The sequence below is a fragment of the Mustela putorius genome, unplaced genomic scaffold (assembly GCF_011764305.1).
Source record: "Mustela putorius furo isolate JIRA1106 unplaced genomic scaffold, ASM1176430v1.1 tig00003923_pilon_pilon_pilon, whole genome shotgun sequence".
Lineage (NCBI taxonomy): Eukaryota > Metazoa > Chordata > Mammalia > Carnivora > Mustelidae > Mustela > Mustela putorius.
Window position 1 is genome coordinate 8,583,015 of NW_025422068.1, and position 21,970 is coordinate 8,604,984.

The following is a 21,970-nucleotide window of genomic DNA, read 5'->3' on the forward strand; positions in this document are numbered from 1 at the left end:
GGGTGGCTCAGTCGTTTAGGCATCTGCCTTCAGCGCAGGTCATGATCATGATCCCAGGCTCCTGGGATCAAATCCTGCATTGGGCTCCCTGCTCAGTGGGGAGTCTGCTTCTCCCTCTGCCTGCTGTTCTGCCTTTATGTGCTCTCACTCTCTCTCTGTCAAATAAATGAACAAGCAAGTTTTTAAAAAAAAAAAAAAAACAACAACAAAAACAAGAAAGGCCAAAAGATCTTCCTTTCCTTCTTAAGAAGTTTGCTAGATTAGTAGATGAATGGAATTATAACCACTTGAACAACCACACCCAAATGTTGACCTAAAGCATACACAGCACTTGGTCAGTGACCCAGGCCTCTTGAGTTCATAACCTGAGAAAGTTTATTAATATATTAGGTAACAATTAGACTGGGGGGGGGGAGTTGTGAAACAAAAGCAATGGGCCATTTAATTATGAGATTTAAACAGAACAAACAGAAAGTCTTAAACTAAAAAAAAAAAAAATATCAGAACAACAAGTAAATCATGGGAGGGATTCATTTATTAAAATGAGTTATTAAGGGACGCCTGGGTGGCTCAGTTGGTTAAGCAGCTGCCTTCGGCTCAGGTCATGATCCCAGCGTCCTGGGATCGAGTCCCACATCGGGCTCCTTGCTCAGCAGGGAGCCTGCTTCTCCCTCTGCCTCTGCCTGCCATTCTGTCTGCCTGTGCTCGCTCTCTCCCCCTCTCTCTCTCTGATAAATAAATAAATAAAATCTTTAAAAAAAAAAAATCAGTTATTAAACAACAACAAAAAAGAACTAGAAGTTTCAAAGGCAGTATGAATCAGTAAGACAATGTGGATGGCAAAGAGCTATCCTGACCACAGGCTGAATTACTGTAAGTAAAAAGTAGAGGTTTTTAGGCTGATTGACCTACTCAACTTGAAGGTAGTCATTAAGATTAACACTCAGGAAAGGACAGCATGCTTTTTAAAAAAGGACAAACTCCACATAACCTAGGCAGACAAAACCGCCTCTTTAGAAGACTAAACCGCATCTCACATTAAAGACAAACAGACGAAGTCAGGTCTGGTCAGCCCAGAAAATGAGAAAGCTGGAAGAATAACTATCTTCATACCTGAAGGTCTGTCAGGCATAAGCAGATACTAAATCTCCTCAATATCACCCCAAAGGCAGAAGAGGGTAGAAGCTATATAGGTAGATTTCACTTTACTCCTCAGAACATATAAAAAAAATTAGCAGTTAAAAGACACCAAAATTGAAAGAAGTGTCCCAAAGGAAGGTAGTGAGCTTCCTATCACTAAACATATTCAAACAGATGAATGAATCATTTGATAGGATCCTTAGAAGTTGTATCATTTTTCAATAAATATTTATTGGGCACTTGCTACAAAACCTCTGGGGATAAGAGATGAGTAAAACAAACGAGGTTTCCCCCTCATGTCGTTTACATTCTAGTAGATGAGAAAAAGTAAGAAAGTAAGAAAAATTAAAAACATACACTGTCAGGTAATGAAAGTACAACAGTGAATAATACAGCGGGGTACAGAGGAAGAGTGAGAGAAGGGCCCAATTTCAGTAAAATGACCCCAAAGAGGCCTTGCTGAGAAGGCAAGACCCAGGCAGAGACCTACATGAAGTAGACATTGGGCTGTAAGATCATCTGTGGGGACGGCACTCCACGCACAAGAAACAACCAAAGCAAAGGCCCCCAGGTCAGAATGTGCTGATACGTGAAGAAGAGCTAGGAGGTAATAGTGGCAAAAGGTCCACAGTCGTAGAAAACGAGGTCCAAAAGGCAGTTAGAGAGACCCAGTCAGGGAAAAAGCTCTGATTTTTACTCAATGTGTAACTGAAAGCCACGGGAGAGTGGAAAGAAGGGAAGTAGCATGATGCCAGTTTTTTTGAAAGGATAACTCTGACTGTTTTCTGGAGAACAGACCAGAATGACTTAAGAATAAAAGCAGTTCACAGGCTTCAGTAATCGTCCCGGGAGGGAAATGTTGGCTTGGACTAGAATGGCAGCAGGAGGAGGAGCAAAATGGGGTCAGATTCAGGATTTAATTAGAAGGTAAAACCATCAGGACTTGCAAATGAATATGTGGAATATGAAAACAAAGTCAAGAACCGCTTTATGGGGCACCTGAATGGCTCAGTTGGTTAAGCATCTGCCTTCAGCTCAGGTCATGATGCCAGGGTCCTGAAGACGGAGCCCCGTATAAGGCTCCCGGCTCAGTGGGGAGTCTGTTTTTCTTTCCCTCTCTTTTTGCCCCTTCCCAACCATGCACAGCACACAAGCTCTCTCTCTCAAATTAAATAAATAAAATCTTTTTTTTTTTTTTAATGACTTACTTCATGTTTTGTTGCCTCAGCAACCAGGTGAAAATTCAGTTTCAAAAAGTCTGGGATGGGGACACCTGGGTGGCTCAGTTGGTTAAGCAGCTGCCTTTGGCTCAGGTCATGATCCCAGCGTCCTGGGATAGAGTCCCACATCGGGCTCCTTGCTTGGCAGGGAGCCTGCTTCTCCCTCTGCCTCTGTCTGCCATTCTGTCTGCCTGTGCTCGCTCTCTCCCCCTCTCTCTCTCTGATAAATAAATAAAATCTTTAAAAAAAAAAAAAAAAAAGAAAAGAAACACTAAGGAAAAGGCAGGTCAGGAGTGAAGTGAGAAGGGAACCAAAAGTTTTCTGGGGCATATCTAGTTTTATTCACCTAACAGACTCCCAAGGGGAGATGTGAAGTGATCAGGTGTACGCAGGTCAGGGGGAGGTCAGGACTGGAACAGTAAAATTAGGAGTCATCTTAAATAAATATTTAAAACTACGACTAGATGAGATCCACATAAGATGTAAGTATAAATAGAAGCAACACCAAAGGACTGAGGCCTGGGCCATTTCATATTTAGAAGTCAGGAAAAAGAGGGAAATTCTGCCAAAGAAACCAAGAAAGGAAAAAGAGGGAAATTCTGCCAAAGAAACCAAGAAAGGAAAAAGAGGGAAATTCTGCCAAAGAAACCAAGAAGTTCCAGCAAGGGAGACAAGAGAGAAGAAAATAAACCAAGCATGGAATATTAAGGTTAACTGAAGAAAATGTTTCAAGAAAGATGTGATCAATAATAATTATAATAAAAATAATGTTGAGAAGTGAGGGGACATCTAAATCCTTTTCAGTACTGACCTTCTATGGTCTTTTATTCTGTCTTTTGCCTAGAAGCCTTCAGGGCTCTGAAACTGACCTCTGGTTACCAACATCCACCATAATCAACTAATAAAATCAGGATAGGTCATTAGTGAAAACACATCATACGACAAAAAGCATATGCATATGAATTTGCACTTGAGCTTATATAATTAAAGGTAGGCTGAAATTCTCCATTTACTAAACACAAAATCCAAACAAAGTTATTAACCTTTCTTTTCCTTCCTTTTTCGAAATTGCAAATTACTTAAAAAACCCAAGATATTCCCGTGGGAGGGAAGGGGTGTATATTTATATGCACAACACATATACACAAAAATACTGCTGCACATAAATCATATATTCACAGACCCCATATAACCCTTCTGGAGACAACTGGATTAAGAATCCCAAGATTTGGGGCACCTGGGTGGCTCAGTGGATTAAAGCCTCTGCCTTCAGCTCAGGTCATGATCCCAGGGTCCTGGGATCAAGCCCCACATCGGGCTCTCTGCTCCGCAGGGAGCCTGCTTCCTCCCCTCTCTCTGCCTGCCTCTCTGCCTATTTGTGATCTCTGTCTGTCAAATAAATAAATAAATAAAATCTTAAAAAAAAAAAATCCCAATATTTAGGGGCATATGACTGACTCAGTTGGTAGAGCATGGGACTCTTGATCTCAGGGTCATGAGTTCAAGTCCCACATTGGGTATAGAACTTACTTTAAAAAAAAAGAATCCCTGATTTGACACAACAAATATTTATTTATCCTACTATGCTAATAAGATCCTGATTTGTCCATGTGAATAAGTACTCCCAAAGAACAAATTATTGGTTATGAACAAAAAAATGTAGTACATACACTTCGAATTAAATTACACTTCCACTATAAATAACCATAAAAGTGATAAAAATATGTTTTAAGAAATAACACGTACCACTAACATTTTCAGTTAAAATAAGGTGAAAGACCTGAGCGAAGGCATCGACATCTTTATGCAGCCAAATGTCAGAGAGACAAGCATCCATTTCCTTTATTAACCATGGTTCAAGGCAATTCACATCTTTTTCTGTCTTTAAAAAAAAAAAAAAAAAAAAGCAAAGATTATAAATTACCTAACAGCTTAACCTTTATGTGCAAAGTATGTGAGATGACCACAATGGCCACAAGAACTACTAACCACATATTACAGCGTCAGCTTTACCATAAAAGTTTCTCATCTCAACACAAACATTCCACTTATAACACGGTATTTTGTTCTAACATTTACCTTTTATCTGAGAATGGGTTTGTAAACAAAGGAGTATGATTCAGTCAAAATATTATCTAAATGTGCTTCTGGCAGAACGCTGTGAAACATACCTACCCCAGTGGTTCTCTCTCCCAGCTGCACACCAGAGGGACCACCCCTTGTGTTTTTCAACACTGATGTCAGGTCCCACCCCACGGCCAGTTCGTTAGAACCTCTGCTGATGCAGGCCACATTCTACAGGGCTTTATAAGTTCCTGAGGTGATGATTGTGCACAGCCAGGCTTAAGAAACACGAATCTTTTGGTCCAAATGCCATTCACTGAGCCAGAAGGATGTTCCCCATACTACATAACAACTTTTAAACATTCTGCACAAGCGTTTTTAGGAACATGTAGAGTTCATTTGGACGCATTAGAACTTAAAACATATCTGTTTAGGGGCCTGCATGTGTACCTTCTCATGCTCAAAACAATTAAACATTCTCTAAAAAGTCCACGGGCCCAGCAACAGTTTGCATCACACTCATCACCAATGCCTTTTAAAGAATTCTAAGCCAAAATGAAAGACCCGAAGGTGGCTAGGAAACCAGCTAGTTCCAGTTTTCAAACAGATTCCATGAAACCCAAGGTAGCAGAGGCCCCACCGACGGATGGGGGTGGACACTGAGGGTGAGCACGCACGGCTTCCATGAAATATTTCATGTGTAAAAGATTCTGTAGAAAAAAAAACAGAAAAAAGAAAAGGAGCAGAGAAGAGACTGAGGTCTGTAGTGTGTAACTGATTTTACAAAGTCACACAGCGGGTTGGTGGATTATGTGCTCTAGTATCAACAGTCCTTCCTCAACTTTCTCTTAACTGAGCCTATCAGCCATTGTTTAGCTCACAGGTTCTTAAACTTTTGAGATGACAAAATATCAGACAATGATAATGTATTACGCATAATATCTATAACTATTTCCCTCAAAAAATTTATTTTATTGAAATAATTTAAACTGAAAATAAAACAATAAAAGATGCTGCATTAATTGCCCCAAAAAAGTACATTAGAAAGTTGTTCTGAGGGCACCTGGGTGGCTCAGTTGATTGAGTGACTGCCTTCAACTCAGGTCATGATCCTGGAGTCCTGGGAACGAGTCCTGTATTGGGCTCCCTGCTCAGCGGGAAGCCTGCTTCTCCCTCTGACCTTCCCACACTCACGCTCTCTCTCTCTCTCTATCATTCTGTCCCTCTCAAATAAAATAAAATCTTAAAAAAAAAAAAAGTTGTTCTGAAAAATATGTTGTAGCCTAAGATAAACTAAGAGAATCACACAGTAGTAATCCAGTAACAATTATAATCTCGTAAGATGTTAATTTAAACTGTATGATTTTCACTCAAAATATCAATGTGAAACCAATGAGGTCTTACCAACTGGCTGAAGACAGCATCACCACCGTCATCCAATAAATCATACTCTTCAGTCACACTGGGAACAGTTCTCTGCCTCTGAGACTCAGGCTTGAAAGTATTCTCTTGAGCTGAATACCATTCTGTAAGGGTGGTTTGCTGTTTCTCTTCTAAATTAATAACAAAAGAAAGAGTAAGCAGATAAAAGTTTCAACTGGGGGAATATATGCCTTTGTTTAAAAAAATTAACTGAATTTGAAAAATACTTAAACATTGGCCTAATTTTGAAGTTACTTTTTCAAAATACATTAACAAGAAACGTTCAGTAAAATTTGTCCCACTGTTCCTTAAGGACATATGAAACTGCTTCAAAACATCTAGTTCACGTTATTAGTGAGAAGTTTACTCCTAAGTGAGTCCAAATTCAAATAACAGTATTTAGCCATACACTAAATACTGCTTAAATCAGCGACTAACATTCATAGAGCACTTTGTGAAAACCAGTTTACTGAACTTCTACACCATGCCAGTTGCTTGAGATAATAGTTATACACCGTCTTCACCTTCAAAAATTTATAGAACTACTAGTTTCACGATCTGCATATTACTACTTCAGCACTGCTCTGTGAAACAGGCACAGCAAACTGCTTTTCTTCAAGTGGAGAATCCAAAGAACTTAAGATATCTGGCCAAGGTCATACAGACTACAAACAAAGGAATCAAAGCTTGAAGCCAAATCTTCTATCATGATTAATGTAATTACAAGTCAGCAAAAAAGGAATCTCACCCTAACTCAAAAGCTGAGAGACACTGTTAAGTCATGAGAAAAGATGTAGTAATGGACAAATAAAGCTAAATTTTAAGTTCAGATGCAACTCATAACAAAATCGAGGGGCGCCTGGGTAGCTCAGTTGGTTAAGCGTCTGACTCTCAATGTCCACTCAGGTCATGATCTCAGGGTTGTGAGATCAAGCTGAGCGTGGAGCATGCTTGGGCTTCTCTCTCCCCCTCTTCCTCTGCCCCTCCACAGCCTCCGCCCCCTCACTAAGGATCACTCTCTCAGAAAAAAAAAAAAAAAAAGAAATCAAGATTTGAAGCCTTGACATTTGTATCAAAGATGAGACTGTCATTACTCACATGCTACCCTTTTCCATCCTTCCCGCCCACTCCCCACTCCCGTCCCATGAGCTCTGCTATGGCATACTGCACTCTTACCCCCCTACCCCGTGGCCCATCACAGATGGGGCAGCACCTACCCCTCTGCCTCCTTACAACACTGGTTGAATACAGACACGCTCCTCCTCAACCCTGGCATCCACTGTCAATTCCTCTCCACAGATCACAATTTATGGGCATAAACCACAATGTAGTAAGTACACTTGCGACAGAATTCTAATATACTATTATATGATTATATACAAAGGAAAAACACTTTCAAGTGTCCTTGCACCTCCACAGTCGAAGACTCTAAAAATTGTATCAATAGTACTTTAGTATTTGTTTGATAAAAAGCTTACCTCGTTGTTTTTCCTTTTTGTACTTTAACATTTCTTTGTTTGTGTATCCAGTAGTTCTTAAGATGTCTTCCAGAAACATTTCTTTCACTTCAAATGGTCTTCCCTGTACTAAACGACAGGAATACTTTAAAGAGTCCATTTGCATCTTAGAGATAATGCACACAAAAACATGAAAATCCTGAGTTAATGAACCTGAGTATAAAATCCAAAAGCAATTCCACAGGGCAAGTGATCCTCATGATATTGTCCTTTAAACCTAATTCTGATTTTTATGTTCCAAAACTACTCATTCATTCATTTCTTCCAGGGCGTATGTGTCTGCCATCATGCTAAGCACCAGGAATACAAATCATAAGAAGGACAGCTGCCTCCGAATCTCCTAAAGCTTACATGCTAGCAAAGGAGACAAACATCAATCCAAAAATCCAGAATACAAATGTAAAAACAGAGTTGTAATAAGTCCTCTCAGAGAGAAGGACAAGATACCATGACATAAAGGGGGGTCTGAAGGAATTTAGAAAATCATCCTCTTAGAGAAGATGAGGACCAAAAGAAAGGGTAAACAAAATACTGAACTAACAGGAGAGGAGTGTACAATGAGGAGAACAAAAGTACATGCGAACATCCTATATTGAGAAAGAAACTAAACAGCCAAGCTGGTTGGAACATGGCGAGAACAGGGAGAAAGAAGGGACTGCAATTTTAGATGAGGCAGGAGGAACAGGTAAGTTTGGTTTTTTTTGGTTTTTTTAAGTATTTTATTTATTTATTTGACAGAGAGAGAGAGATCACAAGTAGGCAGAGAGGCAGGCAGAGAGAGGGGGGAAGCTGGTTCCCCGCCGAGCAGAGCCTGATGTGGGGCTCGATCCCAGGACCCTGAGACCATGACCTGAGCTGAAGGCAGAGGCTTATTAACTCACTGAGCCACCCAGGCGCCCCGAACAGGTAAGTTTTATTAAGGATTTAGGTCTTCATCCTGAGGTAAAAGTTATCCAAAGTCTTCAGATCAAGAAAGTGTTCAACATTCTCAGAATTCCATGTCAGAAAAGACCACTCTAGCTGCAATGGAGAGCAGAGATTTAAGAGAGCAGAAGGGATGGAACAGACTGGGTTATCATTCCGATAATTCACATGAAAGAGAACAACATTTGAATGAAACTGGTGCTGATAAAAATGAACATGAGACAGACTCTAGAGATAGTCAGGAAGTAAAATCCATGAACCCAACACTAAATTGGATGTGAGGGAACAATACAAAGCGTCAACCATGTTTCTTCGATGTCTGGCTCACAAAACTGGGTAGATAAGGTCATTCTCTGAGGTAACAAGAAAAGCTGAAAGCAACAGTTTGGCCAGTCAGAGTTGGAGTTTGGTTTCAGATGTGTCAAACATGAGATGCCAAAATGAGCTTTCAGTTAGCAGACACACACATTTTATGTGTCTCATCATCTAAGAATATTACGAGAAGAAAGACAGGTTTGTGACTTAGGTGACTAGGTTGATGGTATGATTTACTAAAAGGGGCAACACATGAGAAGCAGATTTTGTAGAACAGATTAAATATTTAGCTTGGGACTTATTAAAAAATGGTCTGCTTATAAGACATCTAAGCCAAAAGCTCTGGAGAACAACTTCAATTGGAAATGAGGATTTAGGAGTCATGAGTTTGAAGAAGAAAGTAGAAGCCAAGGGCATGAATGAGAGCTTCCAGGGAAACCACTGGTGTGTCTCCAGTACCTAGGAGTACAGAGCAGGAAAAAAGAGGAAAAACAAAATAAAGAAAAGAAGGGAAGGTGAGTAAGGAAGAGAAAAAAAATGGGTCAAGGGAAGAATGCCAATAAAATACCAACAAACAACCACACAAAGGAGACCATGAAAGTATGGACCCTAATGCAGAATGCAAGAATTAGGAGGCAGTACTGTCAAGTAAATTATGGGATGAGAGCATTTCACACACAATAAAGGGGGAAGCCAACCATGAGAAATACACAAAACTCAAGATCTTTGTGTAAAACTGAAATTGTAGGCTTGGCAATTAAGTCAGTATCAAACAACACCTGTAATAATACAAAAGAACAGCCTCATGCACTACAGAAATACATATAAATCATTTCAGCTCTTCTGAAAAAGTACAGTGGCAAATTCTGTGAAAATTAAAAACAGATACACTCTTTTTACCCAACACTGTTACTTTCAGGAATCTCTCCCTAGGATTAAGAGCACCAGTATATAAGGATATACACAGAAGGATGTTTATTACAACACTGTTTATGGTCAGGGGAAGAGTTAGGACCAATCAGTGTCTGAAAATAAATGGTTAAATAAATCATGGTACATTCGTATTATGAAATATTAAAGCAGCTGCTTCAAATAATGAACTACATCTGCAACTATGACACTGGAGGGCTTTTCAGGATGTAACGTCATATGAATAAAGCAAATTGCAAAATAATGTAGAAGGCATGTGCTCATTTCGCTAAAACCAGTTTAGACACATGTACATGGATGTGTCTGATATGTTATGAGCATGGGGAGCATAAGAAAGGACATACACGAGGCTTTAACCTCAAGTCATATCAGCAAAGTAGGCCATAAACTGGAAAGAGGATGGGGCAATTTTGAACCTCTCTCTTATATTTGTACTATATCACTGAGGTAAAGACACATAACTTATTCAATTTTTAAGGAAGAATTTAATAATTTGTTTTTTTAAAGATTGGTGTCAAAACCAGTTTGGATTAAAGGACAGGACAAAAGTGAAAAGGCAGCCTATGTTGAAGTACATAGGAAGTAAACATGGGAGCGCAGACTACTCTTTCAAGGAGTCTAGCAACAAAGGGGAAACGAGAGGACAGAATTAAAGGAGGATAAAGGACCAAAATAAAGCACCTGTCCTTTTAAGACTAGAGAAGTGCCCTCACGACAGTCCCACAGAGTCTAGACAAAAATCTAGAGAGATTTTTGAGGCATACCTCATAGAAAACAGAAATGGATGCTCCTACCTCAGGCCATTCCCCAGCTCCTATTACAGTAAATATAATCAGGCCAAAAAAGTATACTTTCATGAAAATCCTAGAAGAAATCTGATCGTTTAACTTACTATGTATCACTGGACAACTTCCAAAATATCTTATAAAAAGATTTACATCCAAGGCGGCACTAGAAAGAATAAGTTTCAAAGTTGGGTGCTTTTGCAACAGATCTCTTAACTTTGTAAGTAAAAAATCACTAAATCGATCTCTTTCATGTACTTCATCCTGCAATATACAAAACCATGGAATAGTTAAAACATTATGGATGACAAAGACTTTAAAAGTACAGAACCATAGGTTTTATAATAATTCAAATTTAATGTGAATAAATCCAATCAGTACTCATGAAAATTTTGTATTATGGATAATGCAGAAATAATCAGACATCAACAACCACCATGGGTAACAAAGCACCACCTCCCAGAGGATATAAAGGACAAACTACAACAAATTCTGAAGTACTGGAGCCTACCGTATTTTTAATACATATAAAATGTATTTAAATATGCTTCTAGGCACGCCCAGTGGCTCAGTCAGTTAAGCTGTTGCCTTCGGCTCATGTCATGATCCCAGGGTCCTGGGATCAAGTCCCGAATCAGGCTTCTTGCTCAGCAGGAAACCTGCTTCTCTCTCCACCTCTGCCTACAACTCTGCCTGCTTATGCACTCTCGCTCTCTCTCTCTCTGACAAATAAATAAATAAAATCTTTTAGATAAATAAATAAATAAGCTTCCATTAGCATTGGGGCATTGGTGCACCCTTTGGTTTGAAAGCACACAACTAGTAAGTTTCCAAAAGCTGCTTACTGCAAACTTATACAACTTAATCTAATGTTTTTCTGACACAAACTGGATAAAAACTTAGAATTTTTTAATAAGGTGGTAATTCATCCACTTCATCAGTAGCTACTTAATTTAGCAGCTGAATTATGAAGTTAAATGACTCCAAAGTGTACCCCAAAGCCCCACATCGGACTCCCTGCTCGGCAAGGAGCCTGCTTCTCCCTCTCCCACTCCCCCTGCTTGTGCTCCCTCTCTTGCTGTCTCTCTGTCCAATAAATTAATAAAAACTTTAAAAAAAAAAAAGTGTACTCCAAGACTAGGAAATACACAGTAGCTAAAATGAGGAATCAGATGACTAAGCACAGAAAAAAGGAAACTTTCACCATTCTGGAAAATGCTAAATACATGTATCATTTTCTCATATAAAAAGCACTTTGGAAAAACTTACCTACTTATTTATTTGCCCTCATAAAACCTAAATTCTTACTGATAGTAAGAATATCTCTACTTAATACAAATATTTATGTCTAACAATTACAGGCAATAGAAAGCAACCTAATTATAACAGCTGTTTAAAAGAATTGGTTCTCATACATATCCTGTCCTAAAAATGTCATTACATATTCAACGTTCTAAGCAATCTGAGTTGTATATGACAAACTTGGCAATATTCTTACCACTATAACATGTGTCACAGTTGACAATGTACTATCTCCTGCCATCAACGTACGAAGCAATACACCATTAGTGCAAAATGTCAGAAGTGTCTTTGGAGAAACCCTTTTTAAAAAAATAAAAATAAAGCATGCAATTACAACTCCTACATGTAATGAAAGCATGATCACATTAAATTAGTCTCATATGCACTTTAATAAGGGTTACTTAAGGTTATTAATATAATGGCAAACTGGTATGCATGCTTTATGACCCAAGTTATGTGAAATATGTCTTTCATACTTGCTAATCTTACAAAATTTTTATTAACAGTCTTTAATTAATTATTTTGTTAAGGAACCATAAATAGATTTTTTTTAAAAAACCTTTAACACTTTTTGCTCAGAGGAATAAAGTATATCATAAATGAGCAGCTTTTTGAATTACTACATCCAAACTACAGAGAGCAAAGAAACAGTACACTGATCAAGAAGGTACTACTAGTACCCTTTCTAAAAATTAATTCTGTTACTATCATTTATTGTTTACTATAAACTTCATATCAAACCTGGGCTCTAGCTGCTTTTACTGGCCCCATTTTATAGATGAGAAAACTGAGGTTCAGAGAGGTAAAATTAACTAGTATTTAATTATAAAACTATGAAACGGGATTTGGAACTACGGCCCAACTCTTTTTTAACCTATGTATTCAAAACCTTACTAAGTTCAGTCATGACCTCAATATCTTATCAAAGACTTTCTTGAAGCAAAATGATCATCTAATTTTTTAACCAACATATCCTCTGTATTTAAGTGAAATATAAATATTAGTCTTTTTGAAGAATGATCAAAGATAGGCTATCGGAGAACCAGCATTACCTGCTTTCTAATCGAATCTGATATCCAATTGTTTGACCAATCCTTTCTCTTCTCTCTGCAGCAACTCTTTCGGCCACAGCAATTGCGGCTAACCGTCTTGGCTGGGTACAAAATATACGGCAGGGAATACCATTTTTAAAGCAATCATCTAAAAGGAACTGAGGAATCTGAAATGAAAGTTTTAAAGTCCTATAAGATGACATGATTATACACCCAGAAAGTCCAGTGGAAAAAAATACTGGAACTAAAGCAAAGTTCTGTAACATGTCCTAACATAAAATAATCTTAAAATCAACAACTTTGATATAACTTCTAACAATCAACTAGAAAATATAGTTTTAGAAGATCTTATTTACAAGAGACACTAAAATATTAAAAACAAATTTATATATAGAGCGCCTGGGTGGCTCAGTTGGTTAAGCATTCAACTTTTGACTTTGATTTTTGGCTCAGGTCATGATCTGAGGTATAAAATCCAGCATTCTTGTCGGGCTGTGTCCTAGGGGTAGAGCCTGCTTAAGATTCTCTCTCTCTCTCCCACTGCCCCTCGCCCACCCTCTCATTCTAAAATAAAATTTTAAAAATTCATATAAAAACATTGAATGAAACAAGATGGGATTGGGAGAGAGACAAACCATAAGTGACTCTTAATCTCACAAAACAAACTGAGGGTTGCTGGGGGGAGGGGGGTTGGGAGAAGGGGGGTGGGGTTATGGACATTGGGGAGGGTATGTGCTTTGGTAAGTGCTCTGAAGTGTGTAAATCTGGCGATTCACAGACCTGTACCCCTGGGGATAAAAATATATGTTTATAAAAAATAAAAAAATTATTTAAAAAAATTTCATATAAAAACAGTTAACTCTTGCACAAAGAAGACAATAAATTACAAATAAAGAAATACGACACAATCTTGAGTGGAAATAATCAGTAATTGCAAAAATGTCAATTCTCCCCAAATTATGAGACTGACTCACGACTCTCCCCAAATTATCTATGAAATAAATGAAACAATAATCCAAATTCCATTGGAATTTTTAAATAGTGAAAAGCCTAAAGAAAACCAACAAAAAAGTAACTACTATTTCTTATGAATGCTTTTGGGGGGAAAGTATTCACACAATTTAAAGTATTTGTGTATATAAACAGGTTTTTATTCACATAAAGTGATTACTGTACTAAATGTTTATAATTTGCAGATTTCCCTTAACATGCAGATCTACCCACTCCACTCTAATAGCTGTATATTCCATCCTACGGATGTGCTGTAATTTAACAAGTATCATGTTAAATTATCTCCAGTTTTTTAGATTATTACTGATGCTTGTTATTTTAAAAAGTGTGCAGTGAATATACCTATCTTCACAAACGTTTGCATATATATTATATATATGTGTGTCAAGTGAAAGAGTATCTAAATTTAATTTGGACAGAAGCATCACCAAAGTGCCCTTCCAAAACAATTTATACTTATACCCATAAAATAGAAAATGCTGTTTCCCCAACACCTACTCAAATATTGATATCATCAACTTTTTAATTTCTGCCAATCTGATAGTTGAAAAAAAATTTTTTTTTAAGATTTTATTTATTTATTTGACAGAGAGAGATCACAAGTAGGCAGAGAGGCAGGCAGAAAGAGAGGGGAAGCAGGCTCCCTGCTGAGCAGAGAGCCCGACGTGGGGCTTGATCCCAGAACCCTGAGATCATGACCTGAGCGGAAGGCAGAGGCTTAACCCACTGAGCCACCCAGGCTCCCCATGATAGTTGAAAATTTTAATTGTTCTTTTGATTTCATCTCTTTAACTGTGAATGAGAGAGAACTTCATTTTATGCATGTCTTGGCCTCTAGGATCTTTTTTAATTTAACTAGTTTATCCAGAAGTGTAAAGGAACCCAAATTAAGAAATATTTAAAAAGATAAGATAGTAAAGAGGAATACTATGCTACACATTGTAAAACTACAAAAAGCAAAAAGAAGGATCTTGGCACAAAAATAGATAACTAAAGATAAAACAAAAAATTCCAGGGGAGCCTGGGTGGCTCAGTGGGTTAAGGCCTCTGCCTTCGGCTCAGGTCATGATCCCAGGGTCTTGGGATCAAGCCCCACATCGGGCTCTCTGCTCAGTGGGGAGCCTGCTTCCCCCTCTCTTTCTGCCTGTCTCTCTGCCTATTTGTGATCACTGTTAAAAAATAAATAAAATCTTTTTAAAAAAACACAAACACACACACACACACACACACAAAATTCCAGAAACGGAGCCAGGTACTATAGAAACTTAGTATTTGATCAAAAGTGGTACCCTAACTAAAAGGGGAAAGAATAATTAAGTAAAAATTACATTGGAACAACTAAATAATAACAGTGAGGAAAACAGTGAGATTCCTACCTGATATGATATTATAAATTCCAGATGGACTTTTTAAAACTTTAGTATAAAAATACTAGAATAAGGGCGCCTGGGTGGCTCAGTGGATTAAGCCACTGCCTTCGGCTCGGGTCATGATCTCAGGGTCCTGGGATCGAGTCCCACATCGGGCTCCCTGCTCAGCGGGGAGCCCGCTTCCTCCTCTCTCTCTCTCTCTCTGCCTGCCTGTCTGCCTACATGTGATCTCTCTCTGTCAAATAAATAAATAAAATCTTTAAAAAAAAAAATGCTAGAATAAAATATTTATAGGAAAGTGTTTTTTTAATCCTGGGGTAGTAAATGCCTTTCTTAGCATGGCTCAAAGCCCTAAAAATTGACTGACAGCTTGGACTAAGTAAAAATGTGAAACTAATACAAAGGATACCACAAGCAAAGCTAAAAACACAAACAAAAAACTGACGAAATCATTTTTAGGATCTCTTAACAGGCAACAGAGATATACCCATAATACATAAAGACATGTACCCAAAACATATAAAATATATATTAACAGTTAAAAATAAACCAAAAATAGGGCACCTGGGTGGCTTAGTAGGTTAAGCAACTGCCTTCAGCTCAGGTCATGATCCCAAAGTCCTGGGATCGAGTCCTGCATCAGGCTCCCAGCTCCATGGGGAGTCTGCTTCTCCCTCTGACCTTCTTCCCTTTCATGCTCTCTCTCACTCTCTCTTTCTCTCTCAAGTAAATAAATAAAATCTTTTTAAAAACTTCAGATATACTGAATATCTAACTTCTGCCGGCACAATCCCATAGTCCTAATTACCACAAAACTCCCTTAAGATGGGGTTCATTTAAAAAAATACTAAATAAACCAAAATTTAAAAATAAAACCAAAATGATTAAAAATAATCCAAATTTCTAATCTGGATTAAAATTAAACCAAAATGATTAAAAATAAACCAAAATGATTAAGCCAAATGAAAAACAAGGTATAAATAAGCAAACCACAGAACAAGCAAAAATGAAAAGATACTCAACTAAGGAAATACAAATTAAAATATTATTTCTTGTTTATCAGATTAATAAAGGTAAATCATTGCTGCCCAAGCTTCAAAGAAATGGGAATCTTCAATATCTTCAATTTTATTATAATACAACTCTCTTTTGAGTTATCAGACAATAACTAGCTAATCTAGCTACTAAAATTTAACTGCCACATTCTTGACCAAGCATTTCCACTCCTAGGAACTTATCCTATGAAACTACTCCCATAAATTAGCAAAGAAGTATTAGAATACAATATTAAGAAGTATAATACAAGAATAAAATCCCTGTTCTGCCACTTCCTAGCTATGGGAATTTGGACAGATTATATCTGTAAGTTCCAGTTTTTATTCCTCACCTGTAGAAATAATAAAAAGCCTACATGTGTTGAAGTTACTGAGAGATTTAAACGAGAGAACTCAAAAGTTCAACACATAGTAAATTGTCATTTTTTTATCATTGTTATTGTAAAACGTTCGGGGATACTATAAAGTTTTTTTTTTTAATGAGTTATATCTTTGGGGCGCCTGGGTGGCTCAGTTGTTAAGCATCTGCCTTTGGCTCAGGTCATGATCCCAGGGTCCTAGGATCAAGCCCCAAGTCTGGCTCCCTACTCTATGAGAAGCCTGCTTCTCCCTCTCCCACTCTCCCTACTTGTGTTCCCTCTCTTGCTGTGTTTCTCCCTGTCAAATAAATAAGTGAAATCTTTAAAAAAAAAAATGAGTTATATCTCTAGCTACTGAAAAATATCCCATATCTTTTAAGTGAAAAAAGCAAGATGCAAAAGGCATCATGTTTGTTTGTTTATATATATATATGGCGCCTGGGTGGCTCAGTGGGTTAAAGCCTCTGCCTTCGGCTCAGGTCACGATCTCAGGGTCTTGGAATAGAGTCCCACATTGGGCTCTCTGCTCAGCGGGGAGCTGTTTCCTTCTCTCTCAATATGCCTGCCTCTCTGCCTACTTGTGATCTCTCTCTGTCAAATAAATAAATAAAATCTTTTTTAAAAAATAAAAATATGGGCGCCTGGGTGGCTCAGTGGGTTAAGCCGCTGCCTTCGGCTCAGGTCATGGTCCCAGGGTCCTGGGATCGAGTCCCGAATCGGGCTCTCTGCTCAGCAGGGAGCCTGCTTCCCTCTCTCTCTCTCTGCCTGCTTCTGTCTACTTGTGATCTCTGTCTGTCAAACAAACAAATAAAATCTTAAAAAAAAAATAAAATAAAATAAAATAAAAATAAAAATAATTATATATATATAAGTGGTTATATGTAATATCTAATATGTTATATATATATATATATAATTATACATGTACATATATATATCAGTGCTCTAAAGAAAATGAAACACAAAGGCATCAAAAAAATTTTTAAGGGGCGCCTGGGTGGCTCAGTGGGTTAAGCCACTGCCTTCGGTTCAGGTCATGATCCCAGGGTCCTGGGATCGAGTCCCACATCAGGCTCTCTGCTCAGCAGGGAGCCTGCTTCCTCCTCTCTCTCTCTGCCTGCCTCTCTGCCTACTTGTGATCTCTCTCTGTCAAATAAATAAATAAAATCTTTATAAAAAAAAAAATTTTTTTTTTTAAAAAAACAAATACATACTCCAAGTTTCTTACAAAAAATGCATGGAGAGTAGCAAGAGAACTAGAAATCTTTCACTTTCTATGTACTATTTTCCATAATGTTCGAATTTTACATAATGAACATGAACAGTGAACATGAAAATGCAAAAGGCAATTAACTTCCTAATGCTAGTAAAGGCAAGATGAAACTGGCTAATGATATGAACTTTAAATTCTGTTACATTTATATCCCAAAAAACAGACACATCAGTAAGTTTATTTGAACTCCTCAAATAAGATGTGATCATTTCTTAGGTGTAAACCCAATAAATTAATAGTTTCTTCTTGAAAAGCCATAATCAAATAATCCATTTCTAATTAAATTCTCAAGTATCGTCATACCTAATATAATGATATACATAATTGTGAAAATAAGCATACCTAATGCCCATATACAAAGATCATTTAGCAAGGATATTCAAATAATTTAAATGAAAACATAAATTTGTCATAACTTTCATAATCTCCCTTCAGTATATGTGCTGCCAAAGTGAGCTCTCGTAATCCCTGCTCAATATAATTAGAATGAGTACAATTAAAACCCACTGGCAAAACTTACTCTAACACTAAATCAACAACTGAACCAATTCTCTGGAATGACTCCATGGAATTCCAATTAATCATAAAAGGACTTACGCTAAAAAAAAAATCTTATATATTGTGCTCAGGTAAAAATTTCATTATGTTTTTCATTATCCAGTTTTAGAGGCTCATGTTTTAGGCATAGTTATACCTCTGTAAAAATGGCTAAGTCCTTCAAGTGAGTAAGTGGTAAACTTTATAGTCAACTTTGCCTCTACCCCCTTGCCTTACCTATGGACTAGGCTTATTACGCCAACCAATATGACCATAGGAAATGTTAAGCGATTGTCAAAAGCAAATTTATGTGTCCATAAAAGAAGAGAAAAAATGTAAAATTATATTGACTATTCTATCTGAATCTATCAAAATTAAAGTAATTTTACTATTTTAATATGTGAACATGTAAAGAACATAAACAAGGTCAAATCACTATACCATACTTACTTCCAATCCATCACCCAATGAGGGAAATTGCGTACTGAAGCACTTTGATACTAAACATCCAAGTCAAACCCTCATAGTAATTCCATTCTAGAGCCAACTTTATTTTTTTTAACTGTATCATTAATATTAAGGAATCTCCTTCTACACCTGTCACGAAGCCCAGGCTGGGTTAACACGGATGAGTCCTAGAGGTAATTACACACGACTCTGGACTTTCTGGTTATAAGCACTGTCATTCTCTCTCTTCCTCAGCCAAAAACCCAGACTCCTGAGGCCTCAATCCCTGCCTCCCTATTCAAGGGAGATGCCGAAGCCAACGATGTAGGAGGCTTTCTCAGAGGAGAAGACGACTTTGTCTTTCCAGAAGACAAACCCTCTACTTTGTTTTATGAGACGGATAGCAACCCCAAACCACAAACAGGTTGGGACCTGCGCAGGCCTCAATGTCTACAGTCAACTTTATATTAACAAACCATTGTTAATACTGCTATTAATTTAGCTGCTACATACAAAACACTGGTAGGCTCATTACAGACATCTCTAAACTTCACCGTAAATGGGAGCAATTATTAGCTCCATTTTACAAATGTGGGCTCTGGCTCACGGAGGTTACAAGACTAGCCTCGTCCATATCCCTTTATGCCCAATCATATGCCCCACGTCTATTTGTTTTTTTTAAGATTTTATTTATTTGACAGACAGAGATCACAATTAGGCAGAGAGGCAGGCAGAGAGAGAGAGAGGAGGAAGCAGGCTCTCTGCTCGGCAGGGAGCCCTATGCAGCACTCGATCCCAGGACCCTGAGATCATGACCTGAGCCTAAGGCAGCGGCTTAACCCACTGACCCACCCAGCCGCCCCATCTATTTAAACGAAGCCCCAATGTGCTAGCTTAAAAGTATTATTTTAAAACATTTCCTTTCTATGAACTCACAAAGTACACTCCCAGCAGTATTTCTAAAATAACTACTAAGTAACCAAAAGGGGCTTTTTTGGTTAAAATACATTCAGTACAAATTTGATATAAAACTATCCTGTGGAGGGGCGCCTGGGTGGCTCAGTGGATTAAGCCGCTGCCTTCGGCTCAGGTCATGATCTCAGTGTCCTGGGATCGAGCCCTGTATTGGGCTCTTTGCTCAGCGGGAGCCTGCTTCTCTCTCTCTCTCTGCCTGACTCTCCACCTACTTGTGATTTCTCTCTCTGTCAAATAAATAAATAAAATCTTTAAAAAAAAAAAAAAAAACTATCCTGTGGAATAAAATATTGTTTTCCGTAAAAAACAAAGAAAAAACAAACCTGCGTAGTCTTTCCAGAGCCAGTTTCTCCTACAATCAAAACTACTTTATTTTCTTTAATTATTTTAACAATTTCTTCTTGTTTCTCAAACACAGGCAGAGACTGCCTGAAAGAATCAAATTCCGATTCCCCTCTTTTTACTGGAATCTGAGGTATGCCATTGTTGAGTCGCCCACTTGTTTTGCTCATTTCCCGGTTTTCTTTGAAAATGAATAAAAGAACAAAAAAAAATTATGGTCAGCAATGTTTAAAAAGTATACAAAACAAAGATATGTAATTTCCAATGTAATTCCATTCGAATGTTTCTTCTCTACTCAGTCTACATAAAGTTAGCGAGCAATGCACCACCGCTGTACTTCTACGCTTAATACTCTTTAAAAACAAGTTACAAATTTCGGTTATCAATCAAAAAGCCAATTTCTAAAAGTATTTCTGGTGCATAATGTTTACAAAGGAACAAAAATCAATCACTCTGTAACTAAAAATATAACGGGATTCTGATATCCTAAAAGAGTTTTCTTGCTTGCTTCTATCAATAACGACACAAAAAACTAAAATGGGAAACAACGTGCATAACAAGTCTTTTATGCACAATATGAAAACACATCGTGAAAAGAGTAATAGTCTGTATGTGTAAAGTTAAATATGTAAGACTATGTGATCATATAGAATACATATAAATATAAGGTCCTAATCTTAACAAATTTCCTTATTAAGAATTTGAGTCAGCATCTATATTTAACTAATGAGCAGACAGGAATAAAAAAGAGGCATGATGTGTTTTATATTCTTCACATTACTCAAAACATTTTCTTTAACTCAAAACATTTTTGTGGCCATGTATTTAGAACTTAAATTCCTTGCTATCTAGGACTATGTATTTTCTACACTGTGCAAACCTACTCCAACAGACAATGGAAATATTGCATATCTGTCACTTTAGGTAAATAATAGTTTTCTAAGAAGTTATTTTTCCAAATAATAAAATTAAAACTTAATTTTATAACCTAAAAATATTATTTATCTATCTTCTGGCAAGTTAGTGTACTGAAGACTCTGTCCTCTTACCAGAAGCTAAAGCCCCAATTCAAAAGCTCACTGATTAGCATGTCTCAGCAGTGTAACATAGGAAAGTCCAAACTGTGGAGTCAAATCCCAGCTCTGCAGTGTAGTGGCTAGTTGAGTAGCCTTGAGTAAATTACTTAACTGCTCTGAACCCATTTAATCACCCCCGAAATAGAGGAAATTCTGGCCTTGGAAGGTTCTATGAGGCCCTATATAAAGAGTTTATCACATTGTCTAGCACACAACGGGTGCTCAATAGACAGCTGTCACTGTGACGCTTAAAGACTTGTCTAACTTCATCACACACCTTAACACTGCATGTCATTCCAAAAACTTCCACAGTTCTTTCTCATTTCTAACAGACGATTCAAACTGAGAAATCTTATTGCATCTTGGTTTTAAAAAAAAATAATAAATTTAAAATGGTAAAAGAACAGTCATCAAATAATAGGACAGACAAGGAAGCTCCCCAGAAAATACATACCAGCTTCAACTGCAAACACATTTCCTCTTTCTGTTTTAGGTAGAAGTTCAGTACGCTCTTTATTGGTGACAGGAAATCTCTGAATTAGGCTCCTAACAGCATGTTTTGTATTATGAGTCAAATTACAGGTCATCATTGCATGAGCTGTTTCTGATCCATCTTTCTTCTTCACAGTTAGGTATCTATTTGCTCCCTTTCTGAATATTAATAAAAATCATTTATTTACTACATAGAGTCAATTTGTTCACAAATGATGTATGCCTGCTTAGAAAACATGTCTCAAGTAAAACATTGAAAAAAATCAAAATGCTTTGGGAGAAGATGCTGAAAAGTCTATAAGAAGATGGTTTGGTGCTGAAGTGGCCACAAGACCATGTTCAGTTAAAATCTCAAACTGCAG

At 37.5% G+C, this 21,970-nt stretch overlaps 1 protein-coding gene across 4 annotated transcripts in view; it reads right to left on the bottom strand.

Moving 5' to 3' along the window:
- The window catches only part of YTHDC2 (YTH domain containing 2), a 76,440-nt gene that overhangs the window by 43,912 nt on the left and 10,558 nt on the right, over positions 1-21,970 (bottom strand). For 3 of the 4 annotated variants that reach the window (XM_045069248.1, XM_045069247.1, XM_045069246.1), the window contains exons 3-10: positions 21,571-21,767; positions 20,022-20,221; positions 12,672-12,838; positions 11,816-11,918; positions 10,425-10,581; positions 7,325-7,432; positions 5,829-5,977; positions 4,107-4,242 (exon numbers count right to left, since the gene is read on the bottom strand). In XM_045069248.1, coding sequence (XP_044925183.1) covers positions 4,107-4,242; positions 5,829-5,977; positions 7,325-7,432; positions 10,425-10,581; positions 11,816-11,918; positions 12,672-12,838; positions 20,022-20,221; positions 21,571-21,767 — 1,217 coding nt within the window. The remainder of the gene's footprint in view (positions 1-4,106; positions 4,243-5,828; positions 5,978-7,324; positions 7,433-10,424; positions 10,582-11,815; positions 11,919-12,671; positions 12,839-20,021; positions 20,222-21,570; positions 21,768-21,970) is intronic. The other variant, XM_045069249.1, reaches the window with a different exon arrangement.